Below are 20,977 nucleotides of genomic sequence, written 5' to 3'. Positions count from 1 at the left end.
GAAAATGATCTTTTTCTTTAATGAATAATGCTTGGAAATGATCAAATAAAATATAAAATTAAAAAAAAATGAATTGTACTCACTTGTAGCCTCTATGATGTGATCATGCCTCAGCTTTTTACTTGTATAAAAATGACAAATGAACCAAGGAGACAGATGAGATCACCAAAGGAAAGCTTACAGAGGAAAAAAGGGTTCAGCATTAGAGCCTTGAGAAACACCTATTCTTAGAGGGCAGGAGATGCATGATAATCTAAATAAATGTAGAATGATTTAACAGGGAGGAGAATAATAGCTAACATTTATATAGTGCTTTACAAATATTTTATCCATCCTACAACTGAGAGGGAGGTTCTATTAGCCCCATTTTTCAGCTGGAATGCTCACCTTCCTCATTGGCTTCCTTGGCTTTTTTAAAAGACCTAGTTAAACTCTTTTCTTTTACAGAAGACCAGGCCTTCCCTCTCTTGATTATTTCCAATCTATCCCTTTTATAGTTCATTTAGATATAGTTGTTTGCATATTATTTTTCCAGGAGACTGTAAGCTTTCTGAGAGCAGGGATTGCCTTTTGCCTTTTTTGTAAGTCAGCACTTAGCACAGTGCTTGGCACATAGCAAATGCTTAAATGCACTGACTGATCTGTGCATAGGAATCGGAGATTTAGATCAGGAAGGGTTCTGAGAGAAACTAAGCTAACACCCTCTTTGAACAGATTAAAAAAAAAACAAAAACTTGAGGCACCAATAGATTAAGTCATTTGTCCAAGTTCACACAGATAATGTAATTAATTAACAAAGGTAAGATTTGACCCGAAGTCTCCTGCCTCCAGAGCCTGTACTCTTTCCACTATACCAGTAGTGCCTTCTTGGTGCTCTGGAGGACACTTCCGGGTTGGGGGTGGTGTGGAGGAGGGAAGATTGCCGGATAAATCTGTCACCTGAACTTCATTCTAGCTGTCTTGCAATCCATAGTCTCATTTGGCGGAGGGTGAAAAGACAACCGCTGATTACTATCTTCTGTAGTAGAACCTATTAATGTTTGGAAGGTAGTTATTCAGTTTTCCCTTACTTTTTTCCTCTTTTGCAGATTGAATAAGCCCTCAGAGTCCTTTAATCTTTTCTCTGGAGGTTCTATCTTTTTCATTACTTGGTCGGTTTCCTCTAGATCTTCCCTTGCTTTATGGATGAAACAGCTGCTGCTGGATTGTTGCTTACTGAGCTGTAGGGGAGGAAAGGGGTGGGAAATAATTCAGTTTCAGTTTTGAGCACTTAAATCGCTGCAGAAATGGAAACTGAGAGGGGCGAGGGGCGGAGGGACGGAGGGGGTGGGGTTCAATTCTAGCTTTAAAGTCTTCAAATTTTCTCCATTTTCTCCTCACCTATCTTTATTCATATGCTCATCCTGAAAGTGTTGAGGTTTGATAAACTCGTATATATATCTCTCTTTGTCAATCTCTCCCCTCACCCCCACACCCCATATACATTTTAAACACCACCTTCTGGAGTAAAGGGATTGGGTAAATTTTCAAGGAAATGAAACTGAAATATAATTGTCTTTGGAGAGCTTGACGTTTTGATTGCTGATTGTGGGAACGATCCTATATAAAAAGAAGAGAGTCATTTGGCAGAATATACTGGATGGTCAGAGGAGAGTCACAGGGATATCTATGCTGGGAAAAAGTGATTTTTGGTAAAAAGGAATGATGGAGCCAGTATCACTTCGGTAGGTGAGTGTGGGATGTTTTTTTTTTTTTAATGTTAAAAATTGTTTAAAATAAAAGTGTCACATGTGTGGCAGACTTGGGTTTTTTTTGTTTGTTTGTTTGGTTTGGTTTTAACTCTGTTTACGGCTTAATAAATTCCTCCCAGTGAGCTCAAAACCTCAGAGCCACTTAAAGAATAGTAAGATTATGTGACTGGATGTTTATAGAAATGACTTCCTCTGGGTGGCTGGGTCTTCCATACTTGATTTAATTCAACAGCTGCTTAAGTGCCTCCCTCATGTAAGGCACTGTACCAAGATAAAAAAGAATTTTGTTCCTCAAGCACCAATATTCTGCTTGGGGATATATATTCATATGTGTATAGCTCTCTATCTGTGTATATATGTGCCCAAGTATGTGTACACACACTTATGTTATATGTGTTTAGGCACACATGTGTGCATATATGTATATATGAATGTGCACACATACCTATACTATCACAGATAAATACAAAGTGTTTGATTAAGGAAGGAGTATTAACTGTGTGAGGGGGAATGGTGGAAAGCATAACTGAGGAGATAGTATCTGAAGTGAGCTTCGAAGGAAGATAATGAAGTTGAGGATAGAATTGAGAAATACATTCACAGCATGGGATATAATTCATGCTAATATCAAGTCAGTAGATAATATATTGACTTTGGAGAATAGCCAGGAGTCCAAGTGTCTGTGATACAAAATATTTGTACTATACATTTGCTTTGTGTATCGACTTGCTACAATATTAATAATTATTACAAAACACTTTTCACACAAATAAAGACAAATTTAAACAAATGGAGAAATAGTAATTGCTGATGGGCAGGCTGAACAAATGTAATAAAAATCAGAATCTTACATAAATTAATTTACTTATTAAATGTCATCCCATATGACCAAAAATTACTTTGTAAAACTAGAAAAAATAATAAAATTTATTAGAGGGATGAAAAGTCAAGAATATTAAGGGAATCAAAGAAAAAATGTGAAGGAACATGGCCTAGTACTACAAAATTTCAAATTATACTAGCAAATGGTAAGCATCAAAACAAATAGAGTGATAGATCAGTGTAACAGATTAGATATATAATATATCAAAATAAATGACCACTGTAATTTAGTGCTTGATAAACCCAAAAACCAAGGTATTAGGGCAAGAATTATTTGAAAAATCATTTCATTATTTGATAGAATGATTTGGGAAAACTGGAAAGAGTCTGACAGAAACTAGGCGTATTACAGTACTTCATGACACTAAGATAAACTCAAGATGCATGCATGATTTAGACATGAAGGATGATATAAGAAAATTAGGAAGACATGGAAAAAATTACCTGTCAGATCAATGGATGAGAGAAGAAAGTTCATGACCCAAATAAGAGATTGAGAGGATCCTGAGAAGTGAAATAAATCAAAAAGGTTTTGCACAAACAAAACCAATATAACCAAAATTAGAAGGAAGGCAAGAAACTGGAGGGAAAATATTTATAGAAGTTTCTCTAACAAAGATTTCATTTCTCAACTATGTAAGAAACCAAACCAAAGTTATAAAAAGAGCGATTCCTCAATAAATAGTCAAAAATTATGAACAGGTTTCATATATGAAAAGCTTTTTTCAGAAGAAAAATGCTCGATACCACTAATAATTAGGGAAATGTAGTTTAAAACAACTCAGGTTCTACCTCATACCTCTCAGACTGGTTAACATGACAGAAAAGAAAAATGATAAATATTGGAGGGGATGTGGAGAAACAGGGACACTAATGCACTATTAGTAGAGTTGTAAACTGATTTGATTGGGCAGCAAGCTCAGTGCTAACAGTTTGGACCCTTCTCCCTGTTGAAAGGGGCCCACTGGTGGGAACACCAGCATCATTTAAACATCCTGCTATCAGGAATCATTTTGGAAACCCACTGGTGGGAGCTCTGGGACTGCTCCTCTCCTGATAAACTATGAGAGAATAAAATGCCCATGCTCTAATAGCACGGGTGCTCTTCATCTGAAGATGGCTCATTGCTGATAGTAATGAGAGAAGGCTTCTTGCAACAAGGTGAGAGTGAGTGTAACTCTTTCCCCCCTCTAAGTACCACCACCTACTTCCTCGCTCCTTGATCACTAGTGTGTGTTTGTGTGTACCCCACCATCCTGCTGACTGAATTGCCCAGCTGCCTCCTTTCCTGTAACTTCCTTGCCAGGCTAATAGTTTTAGTGATTGACATTCCAGGTATCTCTACTTCATTATGGGATCTGAACCCATTCACTGTTTGTTTAGCTGGCTCCCCAACCATTCAAGAGAATAATTTGGAACTAGGTCTAGTGGCCATAAAACCGTACATACTCAGACCCAGCCATTCCACTACCAGAACTGTATCCTAAAGAGATCAAAGCAAAAGCAAAAGGCCCCAATATGTACAAAAATGTTTATAGTGGTTCTTTTTGTGGTGGCAAAGAAGTGGAAACTGAGAGATGCTCATTAATTGGGGAATGGCTAATCAAGTTGTGGTATAATTGTGATGGAATACAAATGTACTATAAGAAATAATGGATGATTTCAGAAAAGACTGGGGAGACATATGAGCTGATGCAAAGTGAGGTGAACAGAACTAGGAGATCATTGTCTACAGTAACAGTAATATCATAAGGATAATTAGCTGTGAAAGACTTGGCTACCCTGATCAATACAACTGATCCACAACAGTTTCAGGGGACTCATTATTAAAAATGTTATCTACTAGGGGCAACTGGGTGGCTCAGTAGATTGAGAGCCAGGCCTAGAGGTCCTAGGTTCAAATCTGGCTTCAGACTCTTCCTAGCTGTGTGACTCTGGGAAAGTCACCCCATTGCCTAGCCCTTACCACTTTTCTGCCTTAGAACCAATACACAGTATTGATTCTAAGATGGAAGGTTAAGGTTTTAAAAAAATGCTATCTACCTCCAGGGAGAACTGATGGACTCTTAAGTGTGGATTGGAGCATATTTTTTTCACTTTATTTTTCTTGCTTTTTTTTTCACAACATGACTAGTATGGAAATATATTTTACATGACTTCATATGTATAATGGTTTCATATTTCTTGCTTTCTCATTAGATGGGAGAGAGGTTGGAGGGATGGAGAGAATTTGAAACTGAAAGTGAAAAATTAAAAGAATATTATATCATGATATTTATAGGTCATAAATGGAATAACGATTGCAAGTGAGCTATAGTAAAAAATTACTGTAGGAAAAATGCCTTCAACCCTGACATAAGAAGGAAGTAAATGGGAGGAAGGGAAGGAAGGATAGAACTAGAGTATAAGTAGGGGCATTACAGTGAACAAACAGCTGAAAAATATAGCCTCAATTTAGTTTTAGGAATATATACAAAGGTACAATCCTGATATTCCTACATAGGTTTGAAAATCCTCTGATAGCACTCCTAATTTTAATTGCATCCTAGTTTGTTTCTTATGCCATTGGGTTTTAAATAATTTTGCTCCATTCACACAGCTCTACTTCTGGAGCTCTTCCTTTAAGTGGTCTTTCTTTCCTTTTATTCCTCCAGTTCCACTCCCATAACCTTGACTAATAGGGAACAGAGACACATAGGATGAAAAAGAGAAGCAAAGAAAGACAGAAATCAAATTTTTATCCTGGCCCAGCCCTACTCCCTTCAGAATGCAAGTTGGTAAATTCTCCTGAGTATCATCTCCCACAGGGGTGAGTACATAGAGAAGTCGCTAATCATACTTAACTATTATCAATACCAGGCTGTGATTATTTTTCTTACATGACATCCTTTTTTAACCCTTTTCCAGAAAAGTAGGGGAATCTGGCAGGTGGCTTTTGAATTTTGATATAGAAGTAAAAAGGTCGATCAACTATGTCTGGGTCTCTGACCTGCAATGGACCTCATCCAAAAGCCTGCTATAAAAAAGTCTCAAATGATAAAGATCTTTGGGATCCCAGGTTCAGCTGGGACAGAGCCAAACCTTCTGATCCTTTCCTGAGAATCTCGGGGAGACAACCAAAAGGCCCCTCTGGGGACAATAAAATCTGGTTGATACAGGATCACCTTCAGAGATACCCCAGGACAAATGAAACGCTCTATGTGACCCCTGAGGAGTTCTGCTTATGGATGGTCCTACAGGAAACACTGGATTTGTCTCTCTGGAAGGTGCAAGTTGGCTGGCAACTAATCGAGAACTCTGCAATCATTTCCTTCTTTGGTCCTCAGAAAGTGGCCTCTGAGGCCAAGACTGCCATCAGTAAACTGATGATCTTTCTCAATTCCACTGTGAGGATGAACCTATGGCCTGGCCTGATTCAGGAGCGTAGAAGGATGAGTGGTTTCTTCCAGCTAGGAGATGACCTTAGTCTCTTTCTCTGGAAAGGAGAAGCTTGCACTTTTCGAGCCTCTGTTACCATAAGCCTTAGCAGTAGTCCAATGGATAGACACAGCATGGGCATAACAGCCCCCAAGGTAAGGGTGCTGAGACAGCATATAGTGAATGAACGAGGTATTCCCCAAGTACTCCTACAAGTGACACTCTTATCTTCCTGGTCTGGGCACAGCTCACGGAAGAGGCAGGCTTCTAAGGCTGAAAGCCAAGAGCTGATAGCCAATGCTGTTACTCTGGCACTGCAAGCAGCATCCCAGGAGAAAAGTGCTTCAGTGGTGATCCACCCCTCAGACCTGGCAGCTCTAGCGAAGGGAATCACTCTGGGAGTCAAGGCATTTAAGAGCAAGCAGCCTCCAGGCAGCAGCCTGAGGAACCTGACAATTGCAGCAAATGACAATGACTTTGTAGCTGAGTGTGAGGCAGAATGCTGCAGGTGGTGGCCCCGAGGAAAGGATCACCACGTCCTCCTTCCCTATGTCTTGAGCTCTTGGGAAGCTGTAAAAACGAAGGTGGTAGTTGGAAGCCTCATTGACCAGAAGGTAAGTGATCACTTACTGAGTCTCATTCCCCTTAGATCAGTAGTCCAAATTGGAGAGAATCTATGAGTGATCATTAGGAATCATCAATTGGGCAGTGGGGATCTAGGGAAAGCTCAAAGAACTGCGAATAAAGAGAAAACTAAAGGAGAGCAATAACAGATCTTAACTAGTCTAAGGGATTCAGAAGATGTAACAATGTATTTTCTATCTCCTTTAAAAGTAGAACAGGGGGCAGCTGGGTGGCTCAGTGTATTGAGAACCAGGCCTAGAGATGGTAGGTCCTAGGTTCAAATCTGGACTCTGACACTTCCTAGCTGGGTGACCCTGGGCAAGTCACTTAATCCCCATTGCCTAGCCCTTTCAGGGGGCAGCTGGGTAGCTCAGTGGATTGGAAACCAGGCCTAGAGATGAGAGGTCCTAGGTTCAAATCTGGCCTCAGCCACTTCCTAGCTGTGTGACCCTGGGCAAGTCACTTGATCCTCATTGCCTAGCCCTTACCACTCTTCTGCCTTGGAGTCAATACGCAATATTGACTACAAGAGTGAAGGTAAGGGTTTAAAAAAAAAAGTAGAACAAAATAAAATAAGATGGACAAAAGAAAGACCATCTAGACAGTGAGGATTGATACTTGGAACTGGTGATCTAGGAATACTTTGGACTTTATTTCCATGGGGATTTTTCAGCACATAAGGGATCTGGGGATCCCTATTTGGGCCAAGGGAAGGAGGAATAGAGGGCTCTGGCAATTTTAAGGCTGAGGGAAATATCTTTGAATTCTTTTACCTGATTGAAACATTTGTTTTTTTTTTTTTAAGAGGATGTTCATCTTCATTTTTGTTCTGTCTTCTTGGGCTTCTTGTTTGTTCACAGACAGATGTGGTGGTTTTACCTTGGTTTCTGAAGCCCCACAATAGGAATGGGGTCTGGGAGACTTCTGCCCAGGTCCAGGCAGCACTGAAGATCATTCTTGATGCCCAGGCTCTCTTCCATGGAAATATCATCACCCTTCCTGCTTCCAGCTTGCCTGGTCTGCATTGCCAGATCCTATACATCATCTGCCTGGATATAAGATTAATTCAACAGCACCTAGAAGACAAGGTGGGACCTAACATTTGTTTGAATATGAATGAATGAAGAAGCATTTTACTAAGCATTTATTATGTGTAAAGCATTGTACTAGGTGCTGGGGTTATAAACAGAAAAGCAGGACAGTCCCTGCTCTTGAGGAGCTCACATTCTGATGGGGGAGATCAAACATTTAGGAGGTTTCAGCTGCAAGTCAAATAGAAAGATCCCATAATCCTTAAAATACCACAACAAAGCAAATGATAATGCATTTTCTTTAATGTCATTTCCACTGATAAAATCATGTCTATTTCTGATGTTTAGTTCTTTTATCATTCCAAGGGCTTTCGAGGTAAGAACTTTCTTCTTGAAGTTTTCAGTACCTGTGGGTGCCAAGACCAAGCTGTAGTAACTGTAAAAACATCTCCATAGGGCTGTTCCCCAGGAAAATGGCCATAGGGGCTAGACTAGAAACAAGACCATGGTGTAGTGTGTGTTGATTTTAGTAGGGGTCATAGACTTATCTGCTTGTCCTTGGGAATTGGTCAGCCGTTAGTGTTGGTAGGAGTTGTGAGAAAGAGGAGCCTTTTTAATAACAATTACTTTTTCCAGTGATGGCTGACGCTGGAAATAAGGCAATGCTCTGGGTGGGGAGTAGCTATTCTCAAGGAGCTTGAGTTTAGGTTAGGGGTTATCTTCATTGAGCTTTGAGGGGAGGTAGAAATTGAGGTAGTGGTAGTGGTTTGATTTGCCTGGTTCCTGTCTTTTCCTCAGAGAATCTTGCCAGTGAGGAGTTGATCCATCAAAATTCTCACCTGTTCCCCTTCCCCTGTTGATGGCAGGTTAGTGATATGCAAGTCTCCTGCTCCACAGCTATCCAGAAGTCCAGTTCTACCCATTCATAACTGACCCTGTAGTGATTTCCAGTAAGAGACGAAGGACTCATTTGGCCTCATGTGGTTACATCTAGCTTAAGTTGGTTTTGTTTACTGAGTAAGGCAAATCTCATATTTCTCCCATCATCTCGATTTCCTATCTGTTCTATGATGGGAGTAATTCTTTGGGGGAGAGTTTCATAAAGGAATTGAGTACTAAGACTGAAGGACTGATTTGAACTTCTAATTCTAAACACAAATATAGAAATAATTCAATATATATTAAAAATAAATCTCCTCAAGGCCAATATAAAGTTTCCACTTTAGAACTCTTAGAGCTTTCCTGTTGTCTGAGGTGCAGGTGGGAATCCTTGGTGCTGCAATCAGAGTCCAGCCTCACTTATGACTTCAGGGTTCCTGAAAGGTGGCGAATGATCTGTCCAAATAAATAACAAACAGAAGAGAGCTTAATCATTATGGCCATGGAACTGCTTTGCATCTGACAGCTGCTCCGTCATTCCCAGGCTTGATTTTTATTTTTATACCCATTTTCTTGGCATGCAGATTGCATTACTTAACACACATGTTCAAAGAGAGATAATTGGAAAAGTGATACATTAACTTTTAACAAATCACTTGATTAACATTCTTATATTTTTGTATTGTGATTACAGACAGAATACAAAATAAATTATTTCATCACAGGTGGCTTAATTTTCTCATTACCCTGTGAGAAGTTTTGAGCTTACAAACAATCAAGGAAAATTACTCATTGTTTTTAATAAAATGGAATAATTAATCAGCAGTTTTTAAAAGACAATTCAGGGGGCAGCTGGGTAGCTCAGTGGATTGAGAGCCAGGCCTAGAGATGGGAGGTCCTAGGTTCAAATCTGGCCTCAGCCACTTCCTAGCTGTGTGACCCTGGGCAAGTCACTTGACCCCCATTACCTATCCCTTACCACTCTTCTGCCTTGGAGCCAATACACAGTATTGACTCCAAGACGGAAGGTAAGGGTTTAAAAAAAAAAAGACAATTCAACAATCATATTATTGAGGTTGAGGGGTACCGGGAACATAATTCAAATTTAGACTGGTCATTTCTCAGGCTTTCTACTAGGGAGTTCCTGAATTACTGATTTGTGTAATTGAGTCACTGAGGCATACTGAAGCCTGATGTACTTATTGTCTGGGCCTATATGATTGATTTGTGTACTGGCTTCATGAGAATAGGTTTCTGTAAGTGGGAAAGTTTTGGGCTTGGCCTGTAGCTGCAGTTTTGCTGGGAATTATGTACCTAAATAAAAGTTAACTCATGCTAATCTTTTGGGGATTGGTTTTAAGGGTCTGATCTTTTGGTGATTTTTTTTTAAACATTATTTTATTTGGTCATTTTCATACATTATTAATTGGAAACAGATCATTTTCTTTTCCTCCCCCATCCCCCCACCACCCTCCCCTAGCCAACGAGTGATTCCACTGTGTATCACATGTGTCCTTGCTCCGGACCCATTTCCTTGTTGGTATTTACATTAGGGTGCTCATTTAGCATCTCTTTTTTTTTTTTAATTTTAATATTATTTTATTTGGTCGTTTTCATACATTATTCACTGGAAACAAAGATCGTTTTCTTTTCCTCCCCCCCCCTCCCCCCCCCCCCCCCCCCCCGCCTTTCCCTCTCCCATAGCCGACGAATGATTCCACTGGTTATCACATGTGTTCTTGACTCGAACCCATTTCCCTGTTGTTGGAGTTTGCATTATAGTGTTCATTTAGAGTCTCTCCTCAGTCTTATCTCCTCCAACCCTGTAGTCAAGCAGTTGCTTTTCAGCGGTGTTTTTACTCCCACAGTTTATCCTCTGCTTGTGGGTAGTATTTTTTTTTTAGATCCCTGCAGATTGTTCAGGGATTGCATTGATACTAATGGAGAAGTCCATCACCTTCGATTGTACCACAATGTATCAGTCTCTGTGTACAATGTTTTCCTGGTTCTGCTCCTCTCGCTCTGCATTACTTCCTGGAGGTTGTTCCAGTCTCCATGGAACTTCTCCACTTTATTATTCCTTTTAGCACAATAGTATTCCATCACCAACATATACCACAATTTGTTCAGCCATTCCCCAATTGAGGGGCATCCCCTCATTTTCCAATTTTTGGCCACCACAAAGAGCGCAGCTATGAATATTTTTGTACAAGTCTTTTTGTCCATTATCTCTTTGGGGTACAAGCCCAGCAGTGCTATGGCTGGATCAAAGGGCAGACAGTCTTTTATCGCCCTTTGGACATAGTTCCAAATTGCCCTCCAGAATGGTTGGATCAATTCACAACTCCACCAGCAATGAATTAATGTCCCCACTTTGCCACATCCCCTCCAGCATTCATTACTTTGCATAGCTGTCATGTTAGCCAATCTGCTAGGTGTGAGATGATACCTCAGAGTTGTTTTGATTTGCATCTCTCTGATTATAAGAGATGTAGAGCACTTTTTCATGTGCTTATTAATAGTTTTGATTTCTTTGGCTGAGAATTGCCTGTTCATGTCCCTTGCCCATTTGTCAATTGGAGAATGGCTTGATTTTTTGTACAATTGATTTAGTTCTTTATAAATTTTAGTAATTAAACCCTTGTCAGAGGTTTTTATGAAGATTGTTTCCCAATTTGTTGCTACCCTTCTGATTTTGGTTACATTGGTTTTGTTTGTACAAAAACTTTTTAATTTGATGTAATCCAGATTATTTATTTTGCATTTTGTAATTCTTTCTAATTCTTGCTTGGTTTTGAAGTCTTTCCCTTCCCAAAGGTCTGACATGTATACTATTCTGTGTTCGCCTAATTTTCTTATAGTTTCCTTCTTTATGTTCAAGTCATTCATCCATTTTGAATTTATCTTGGTGTAGGGTGTGAGGTGTTGATCTAAGCCTAATCTTTCCCACACTGTCCTCCAATTTTCCCAACAGTTTTTATGAAATAGTGGATTTTTGTCCCAAAAGCTGGGATCTTTGGGTTTGTCATATACTGTCTTGCTGAGGTTGCTTGCCCCCAGTCTATTCCACTGATCCTCCTTTCTGTCTCTTAGCCAGTACCAAATTGTTTTGATGACCGCTGCTTTATAATATAGTCTGAGATCTGGGACTGCAAGACCCCCTTCCTTTGTATTTTTTTTCATTAATTCCCTGGATATCCTTGATCTTTTGTTCTTCCAAATGAACTTTGTTATGTTTTTTTCTAAGTCAGTAAAAAAAATTTTTGGAAGTTCCATGGGTATGGCACTAAATAGATAGATGAGTTTGGGTAGGATGGTCATTTTTATTATATTGGCTCGTCCTACCCATGAGCAGTTAATGTTCTTCCAATTGTTCAAGTCTAGTTTTAGTTGTATGGAAAGTGTTTTGTAGTTGTGTTCATATAGATCCTGTGTTTGTCTCGGGAGATAGATTCCTAAGTATTTTATTTTGTCTTGGGTAATTTTGAATGGGATTTCTCTTTCTAGTTCTTGCTGCTGAGCTGTGTTGGAATTATATAGAAATGCTGATGACTTATGTGGGTTTATTTTGTATCCTGCAACTTTGCTAAAGTTGTTGATTATTTCAATTAGCTTTTTGGTTGAGTCTCTAGGATTCTTTAAGTAGACCATCATGTCATCTGCAAAGAGTGATAATTTGGTCTCCTCCTTGCCTATTTTGATGCCTTCAATTTCTTTTTCTTCTCTAATTGCTACTGCTGGTGTTTCTAATACAATGTCAAATAATAGAGGTGATAATGGGCATCCTTGTTTCACTCCTGATCTTAATGGGAATGGATTTAGTTTATCCCCATTGCAGATGATATTAGCTGATGGTTTTAGATATATACTGTTTATTATTTTTAGGAATGACCCTTCTATTCCTATGCTTTCTCGTGTTTTTAGTAGGAATGGGTGTTGTATTTTATCAAAGGCTTTTTCTGCATCTATTGAGATAATCATGTGATTCTTGTTGGTTTGCTTGTTGATGTGGTCAATTATGTGGATAGTTTTCCTAATGTTGAACCAGCCCTGCATCCCTGGTATGAATCCTACTTGATCATGGTGGATGACCCTTCTAATCACTTGCTGGAGTCTTTTTGCTAGTATCCTATTTAAGATTTTTGCATCTATATTCATTAGGGAGATTGGCCTATAGTTTTCTTTCTCTGTTTTTGGCCTGCCTGGCTTTGGAATTAGTACCATGCTTGTGTCATAAAAGGAGTTTGATAGGACTCCCTCTTTGCTTATTATGTCAAATAGTTTGTATAATATTGGGGTTAACTGTTCTCTGAATGTTTGATAGAATTCACTGGTGAATCCATCAGGCCCTGGGGATTTTTTCTTAGGCAGTTCTTTGATGGCTTGATGGATTTCAATTTCTGATATGGGATTATTTAAGAAAACTATTTCTTCTTCTGTTAGTCTAGGCAATTTATATTTTTGTAAATATTCATCCATATCACCTAGGTTGGTATATTTATTGCCATATAGTTGGGCAAAGTAGTTTTTAATGATTGCCTTAATTTCCTCTTCATTTGAGGTGAGATCCCCCTTTTCATCCTTGATGCTATTAATTTGCCTTTCTTCTTTCCTTTTTTTAATTAAATTAACCAGTACTTTGTCTATTTTGTCTGTTTTTTCAAAGTACCAGCTTCTAGTCTTGTTTATTAGCTCAATAGTTCTGTCACTTTCTATTTTATTAATTTCTCCCTTAATTTTTAGAATCTCTAGTATGGTTTTCTTCTGGGGGTTTTTAATTTGTTCATTCTCAAGTTTTTTTATTTGCATTTCCAATTCCTTGGTCTCTGTCCTCCCTAATTTGTTAATATATGCACTCAGGGATATGAATTTTCCTCTAGGTACTGCCTTGGCTGCATCCCATAAGGTTTGAAAGGATGTTTCGCCGTTGTCATTTTCTTCAACGAAATTGTTAATTGTTTCTATGATTTCTTCTCTAACTATCCGATTTTGGAGTATCGTGTTATTTAATTTCCAATTAATTTTTGATTTGGGTCTCCATGTACCCTTGCCGATCAATATTTTAATTGCCTTGTGATCTGAAAAGGCTGCAGTTAATATTTCTGCTTTTCTGCATTTAAGTGCCATGTTTCTATGATCTAGTGTATGATCTATTTTTGTGAATGTGCCATGTGGTGCTGAAAAGAAGGTGTATTCTTTTTTGTCCCTATTTATTTTTCTCTATATGTCTATTAATTCTAATTTTTCTAAGATTTCATTCACCTCTTTTACCTCTTTCTTATTTATTTTTTGATTTGATTTATCTAAATTTGATAGTGGTTGGTTCAAGTCTCCCACTAATATGGTTTTACTGTCTAATTCCTCCTTCAATTCTCCTAGTTTCTCTATTAAAAATTTGGATGCTATACCATTTGGTGCATACATATTGATTAGTGATATTTCCTCATTGTCTATACTTCCTTTTAGCAGAATATATTTACCTTCCCTGTCCCTTTTGATCAGGTCTATTTGTACTTTGGCTTTGTCAGATATCATGATTGCAACTCCTGCCTTCTTTCTATCGGTTGAGGCCCAAAAGGTCTTCCTCCAACCTTTAATTCTAACCTTGTGAGTGTCAACCCGTCTCATATGTGTTTCTTGAAGACAACATATGGTAGGGTTTTGTGTTCTAATCCAATCTGCTATTTGTCTGCATTTTATGGGTGAGTTCATCCCATTCACGTTCAAAGTTATGATTGTGATTTGTGGATTCGCTGGCATTTTGATGTCTTCCCCTAGTTCTGACCTTTCTTCTTTAGCTTTCTCCTTTTGAACCAGTGATTTACTTTAGGTCAGTCCCCCTAGTCCCCTCCCTTGAGATGCTTCCCTTTCTAGCCCCTCCCTTTTTATGCTCCCTTCCCCTCCCCCTTCTCCTTCCCTCCCTTTTTGTACTCCCTCCCCCCTCCCCCTCCTTAATTTTCCTTTCTTTCTTGCCCTAATGGATAAGATAGAATTCAGGATCCCACTGGATCTAGATGTTCTTCCCTCTCAGATTTGATTTCACTGAGAGTAAGGTTTAAGTAATTCCACTTCACGCTCTCTTCCTCTCCTTCTCATATGAGAGTTCTTCCCCTCCCCTTCCCATGTGTATCTTTATATGGGAAAGTTTATTCTATTGATTCCCCCCCTATTTCTTGAAGTTAATCTTAGTATTATCACGGTTCCCCCCTCCCTTTTCCTTTTTTTGCCCCAACTTTCCCCAAATCTTCTTAATTCCCCAATCTTTCCCTATGCATGTTTCTTCTAACTACTCTTATGATGATACAATTTATGAGAGTTACACAAAACATTTTCCCCACATATTAATATATATAATTTGATGTAAATGTAGTCCTTATAGAAGAGAGTTTGACTTAAAGAAAAAGATAAGATTTATCTCCTTTTCCCTTTCTTTAATATTTACCTTTTCATGTTTCTCTTGCTTTCTGTGCTTGGATATCGAACTTTCCACAGAGCTCTGGTCTTTTCTTAGCAAATGCTTGGAAATCTTCTATTTTGTTGAATGCCCATACTTTCCCCTGGAAGTATATAGTCAGTTTTGCTGGGTAGTTGATTCTTGGTTGGAGACCCAGCTCTCTTGCCTTTCTAAATATCGTGTTCCATGCTTTGCGGTCTCTTAGTGTATTAGCCGCTAAGTCGTGTGTGATCCTTATGGGAGCCCCCTTATATCTGAAGCTCTTCTTCTTGGCTTCTTGTAGGATTTTCTCCTTTACTTGGAAGCTCTTGAATATGGCAATTACATTCCTGGGCGTTGTCTTTTGGGGATTTAGTATAGAAGGTGTTCTATGAATCCTTTCTATTTCTATTTTGCCCCCTTGCTCCAGAACGTGGGGGCAATTTTCTTTTATAATCTCCTCTAGAATAATATCCAATTTGTTGTTTACCTCTGGTTTTTCTGGGAGACCGATGATACGGAGATTTTCTCGTCTTCCTCTGTTCTCCAGGTCCGTGACCTTCTCAGTGAGATATTTTATGTTTTCTTCCAATTCATTAATTATTTGGGTTTGCTTTATTGATTCTTGCTGTTTTATCATCTCACTTTCTTCGAGGTGCTTAATTCTGGTCATTAGGGACTGGATTTGCTTTTCAGCCTTGTCTGCCCTTCTATTGGATGCTTCGAGTTCTTTTTCCAATTGAGCAGTCTTATCTGTCAGACAGCTGATCTCTTTCTCCCATTTTTCTTTCCAGAAGGTTTCCATCTTTTGGATAAGTTCCAGTTTGAGATCTTCCAGAGCTTGTTGATAGTTTCCATTTTGGGAGGCGTGTTCTGAATTTTTTTGGATTTCCTCCTCATTCTCCTCTTTTCCTTGGGTACTTCCACCATAAAAGTTTTCAATAGTCACTTTTTTCCCTTTCTTCCTGGAGGCTTGATTTTGGGCCATGTGAGCCATCCCTTTGGTGGTTTTATTTCCCTTTCCTTTTTGGTCTGTGGTCTGGGTTATAAGAGCGGTTTTTCTGTGAATTTAGGTTGCTTCAGACTAGTTCTTCCCAGCCTCCGAGCCCAGGTATTCAGCTCCGCCCAGATAATCAGCGCGCGTTGTTCAGCGCAGCCCGCCCCAAGTCCAGGTCCGCTGGATTCTCCAGTGAAAGCGCCCTGAGACGTTTTTTCCTGGCAGTCCCCAGATCCCAAGGACCCTGGAGTGCCCCCCCAGACAGAGACGCTCCCCACTCACTCGCTGTCCCGGTGAGCGCTCAGGTAGCTCACTCTGGTTTAGTGGGGGAGGTGGGGTGGGGGAAGGGCGGCTCAGTTCACTTTTCTGTGCAAGCTTTTCCTTCTTATTTTAGTGTGGAAATGTTCAAGCCCCACGTACCTTTGCCTCTGTGGGGTACTGGGGAGTCCTTCTGTTCCTCCAAAGGTGATTTTATGCTCCTTTGATGTAGTCTATTTCGTTCGGTGCTGGGGAGAGGAAGCGTGCGGCGTCTAGGTTGCAGCCATGATTACCCGGAAGTCTCTCATTTAGCATCTCTTAATCATATCCCCTCCACCTCTGTAGTCAAACAGTTGCTTTTCCTCAGTGTTTTTACTCCCACAGTTTGTCCTCTGCTTGATAATAGTTTTTTTTTTTCCTCATAGATCCCTGCAGATTGTTCAGGGACATTGTATTGCCATTAATGGAGAAGTCCATTATGTTCGATTGAACCACAGTGTATCAGTCTCTGTATACAATGTTCTCCTGGTTCTGCTCCTTCACTCTGCATCACTTCCTGGAGGTTGTTCCAGTATCCATGGAATTCCTCCACCTTATTATTCCTTTTAGCACAATAGTATTCTATCACCAACATATACCATAGTTTGTTCAGCCATTCCCCAATTAAGGGGTATCCCCTCATTTTCCAATTTTTGGCCACCACAAAGAGTGTGGCTATGAATATTCTTGTACAATAATTTTTCCTTATTATCTCTTTGGGGTATAAACCCAGCAGTGCTATGGCTGGATCAAAGGGCAGACAGTCTTTTATCGCCCTTTGGGCCTAGTTCCCAACTGTCTTCCAGAATGGTTAGATCAATTCACAACTCCACTAGCAATGCATTAATGTTCCAACTTTGCCACATCCCTTCTAGCATTCGTTACTTTCTGCATGCTGTCATGTTAGCCAATCTGCTAGGTGTGAGGTGATACCTCAGAGTTGTTTTGATTTGTATCTCTCTGATTATAAGAGATTTAGAACATTTTTTCATGTGCTTATTAATAGTTTTGATTTCTTTAACTGAAAACTGCCTATTCATGTCCCTTGCCCATTTTTCAATTGGAGAATGGCTTGATTTTTTTGTACAACTGGTTTAATTCTTTGTAAATTTGAGTAATTAGACCTTTGTCAGAGGTTTTTGTTATGAAGATTGTTTCCTAATTTGTTGCCTCCCTTCTAATTTTAGTTACATTGGTTTTGTTTGTACAGAAACTTTTTAATTTGATGTAGTCAAAATTATTTATTTTACATTTTGTGACTCTTTCTAAATCTTGCTTGGTTTTTAAATCTTTCTCTTCCCAAAGGTCTGACATGTATACTATTCTGTGTTCACCTAATTTACTTGGTGATGTTTTGAGGAATTAGGGTACAGGTGTTTTGTTCTTGCATTATTTCTTTTAAGACTAGGGGGAATAATAATCATGTCAATTCATAGGTAAGGAGCATTGATGAAAGAGGTAATGTAAAAGGGATAGAGTGGGCAGTCACATTTTGCCAAGGACCACTCTGTGGTGTCCCCATCTACCATGCTCTGTGAAGGCATCATGGGCTGATGGCTCCCAGCACCTTGGGATATGATTTCTCTTACACTGGACCAGTTACTGTCCAGTGCTGCTCCTGAGGGTTTCCAGGGCATCACCCAGAGGCTTTTTCTGCCTCCAGACAATCTTACATAGTCACATGTCTGGTCTAGGTAGATGAGAGAAATCGATGCAGGCAAGAATTAGATAGAGGAAAACAGAAAGACCAAGAAAAAAGAAATGGACAGTGATGGCTTCTCAGAGATAAAGGCAGATTTAGAATAAGAATTACATAATTATAAATACACCCTGAGATTTGGTCCATGGGCCATTCCCAGTATAGATTGATTCAGAAAAGTCTATTGGTCTACCCAGTGGTCTAGTGGTTGCAGGAGTAATTCCACCATCAGTCATTCAGAAGAGGTAGCACAAAGATGTCAACCCTTCCAAGACTGAGACCAAATGAACCCATATTGCCTTAGAATCCTAGAACTCAGCATCTTTCCATTTGAGAATACCCTTCAGCTTCTCCACTTCGTGCAGTGGAGTCAGATGGATGGAGTCTTACAAAATGGACTGTCTTAAGCCTCTCTTAATTCAGGGCTACTTCTAGTTTCTCTGAAATTGTATAAAATGATGAATTAACAAATCAATGAACATCTTCCCCCTTCCAACCACTGGTTCCTTCTCTATTGTTTTCTTTTCCTTTTTATATATTAAAAAAAAAAAACTTTAAAAATTCTTACCTTCCTTCTTAGAATCAATACTGTGTGTGGTCCCAAGGTAGATGAGTGGTATCAATTTCTGTTGAACAGGTTTTTTTGTTTTTAAGTATTTGGGAGAGGGTTTTGCTTGCCATCTCTCCTCCTAGTCCTCTGTACTCACCCATGGCAGAACAGATTATTCTGTGTCCTGTGACTTTAGGAGAGAGAGGAGAACTTTTTGTTTTATTTGTTTTTCCTCCTTAGCACTAGGACTTGATATTTTCAACTCTGGAAGAACTAAAAGATGAATAGAATGTATTTTATTTAGTTTAGGCATTTTATGTGTTTTGAGATTGTCATCCATTTCTTTGATATTCTCAAATTTCTAACCTATCTATAGTAATTACCACTAATTTCTTACGAGCTATCTTTTCTTGTTTCTCATTTTTATTTTATTCATTTTATGCATTTCTTATTTTTCTTCCTTTTTTTGATTAGACTTAGTATTTTAGCTGATTCATGGTTCTGCATTATAATTATATCAGCACTTTTCCTTGAAAAAAAAAAAGACCATTATATAGTTATAATTTGCTTCAACTTATAAGATGATGGATGTGTCCAGGATAAGTTAAACCATTGAAAGGAATTTCTAAAAGTTTCCCTCTGAAAGTTGCAGTTGATAAACACCAGTTAGAATGATGGGGTGGGAGTAGGGGGACGTGGACGTGGAGGGGGAGGGGACTCCAACTCTAAGGTGGGACTAGGAAAGGATATTTCACGATTTTTTGCCCTCCCTTCCAGGCTGATTGCTATTTTCTGGGGAATGGCAATGGGGGTAAATGACTTGCTTATTGTCACGCAGCTAGGAAATAGGTACTCGGAAGGCCAGATGTGAACCCAGAACCTCCCATTTCTATGCCTGGCTCTCAATCCAGAGACACCCAGCTTCCCCCTTCCTATTGTTTGCAAACATCCTTTAAAATTTGTTTCAATTCCTTCCTACCATTCCCTCAATCTGTAGTCCTTTTATTATTCCTCCTTTTTTGACCAAACTCCTAGAAAAAGCTTTCTACATGCATTGCCTCTACTTCATCTTGACTCACTCCTCAGCACTTTGCAATCTAGCTTCTGACTTCATCACTCAACTGAAACTGTTCTCTCCAAAGTTACCAAAAATCCAAAAACCAAACAAAACCCCACAAAGCTACCAGTCTCTAACTCACTAAATCTTACAGTTTTTTCCTCAATCATACAGTTTGAGATAGCAAAATAAAAGAGCAATGATAGGATATAACGATTCTATTGCTTCTATATCTGGAACCCTAAGGAGGCCAGTTTAGCTAGATCATAGACTACATGGAGAAAAGCAGTGTGCCAGAAGATTGGAGAATCTCAATGATTTGTCTAGCTTTGGTATGTATCACTGGGTCTTGAGAGTGAGTCTCACACCCCAGTCTTCTTGACAAGCTTTCTCAGTTTGGCTATTTATCCACTAGCCCATAATTCCTCTCAGATGTTTCCCATTCCAGTTGATTCAAACATACTGATCCTACTCTTCAAGACTGGTGTAATGGTGGGTTCTTTGGACTTGGGAGTCATAGGACCTGACTCCAAACTATTTACTAACAGTGCAACCATGGGAAAGTGGACACACTTCTCTAAGTCTCAATTTCTCAGTTTTTTAAATGGAAATAATAAACCCTGAACTATCCTTTCTACCTCACAAGAATATTGTGTGAAATGTACTTTTTAAAACTGCAAAGTTCTACAAAGTTGGGAGCTTCTTTTATTGTTTTGAATAATGTTTTTTCTAATAGTAGGTAATGAAGTGGTATTGGTGATGAAAATAGAACAGTCCTTTTTTTGGGGTTCCCTGTCCATTCTTAGCCTGTTTTTTCCCTTTTTTGGTCCAGTCCACAATGGGGAAACAACTCCTCATATACATTATGTTTATTTATACATTTGTCCTTATAGTGTTAATTTTTTACATGTGCATATCTCATATATCCAACTAGATAATAAGATGATTAGTATCTCCATGTGACTAGGGACTTTGGTCTAGCCTTTTTGTCATCTTCATTATCTACCATCATCCCCCATACATCTTGTCAGTACACAATAAGTATCACAATAAGTATATATTAATTGAAAGTATAAAGGAACATACAAAAATATCATGAACCTCAAGAACAGACTAACCTGAAAAGTACTCTGTGGCCCTATTCCTGAGAGCTGCACTAGTTTGGCAACTCCCCACTCCATTTATCTCCAGCCTGTTTTCAAGCCTATCAATCCCTTCCTACTTCATTTTAAGTGTATTGAATCAAGAGGAAGGGGGAAGAGTACCAAAATGTACCATGTATGCTTTATCTTGTTTCTCATATAAACCTTTGCCCTAGCTTCTGTCACTTTCCACCAAATAGCAAGGCATTTTTACAGGG

At 39.1% G+C, this 20,977-nt stretch overlaps 1 protein-coding gene across 3 annotated transcripts in view; it reads left to right on the top strand.

Annotated features, from left to right (window-relative positions):
* The first annotated feature begins 832 nt into the window (after positions 1-832).
* The window catches only part of LOC103103755 (uncharacterized), a 39,515-nt gene continuing 19,370 nt past the window's right edge, over positions 833-20,977 (top strand). Inside the window, exons 1-5 of one of the 3 annotated variants that reach the window (XM_056809963.1) lie at positions 833-1,047; positions 1,564-1,728; positions 5,288-5,442; positions 5,541-6,664; positions 7,535-7,762. In XM_056809963.1, coding sequence (XP_056665941.1) covers positions 5,606-6,664; positions 7,535-7,762 — 1,287 coding nt within the window. In that variant the 5' untranslated portion in view covers positions 833-1,047; positions 1,564-1,728; positions 5,288-5,442; positions 5,541-5,605. Of the gene's footprint in view, positions 1,048-1,358; positions 1,729-5,287; positions 5,443-5,540; positions 6,665-7,534; positions 7,763-20,977 lie in introns of those variants that run through there. The other 2 variants (XM_056809964.1, XM_007480124.3) reach the window with 2 other exon arrangements.

Source organism: Monodelphis domestica, chromosome 1, assembly GCF_027887165.1.
Source record: "Monodelphis domestica isolate mMonDom1 chromosome 1, mMonDom1.pri, whole genome shotgun sequence".
NCBI lineage: Eukaryota > Metazoa > Chordata > Mammalia > Didelphimorphia > Didelphidae > Monodelphis > Monodelphis domestica.
Note: the sequence above shows the minus strand (reverse complement) of the source record. Positions and strands in the feature narration are given on the sequence as shown.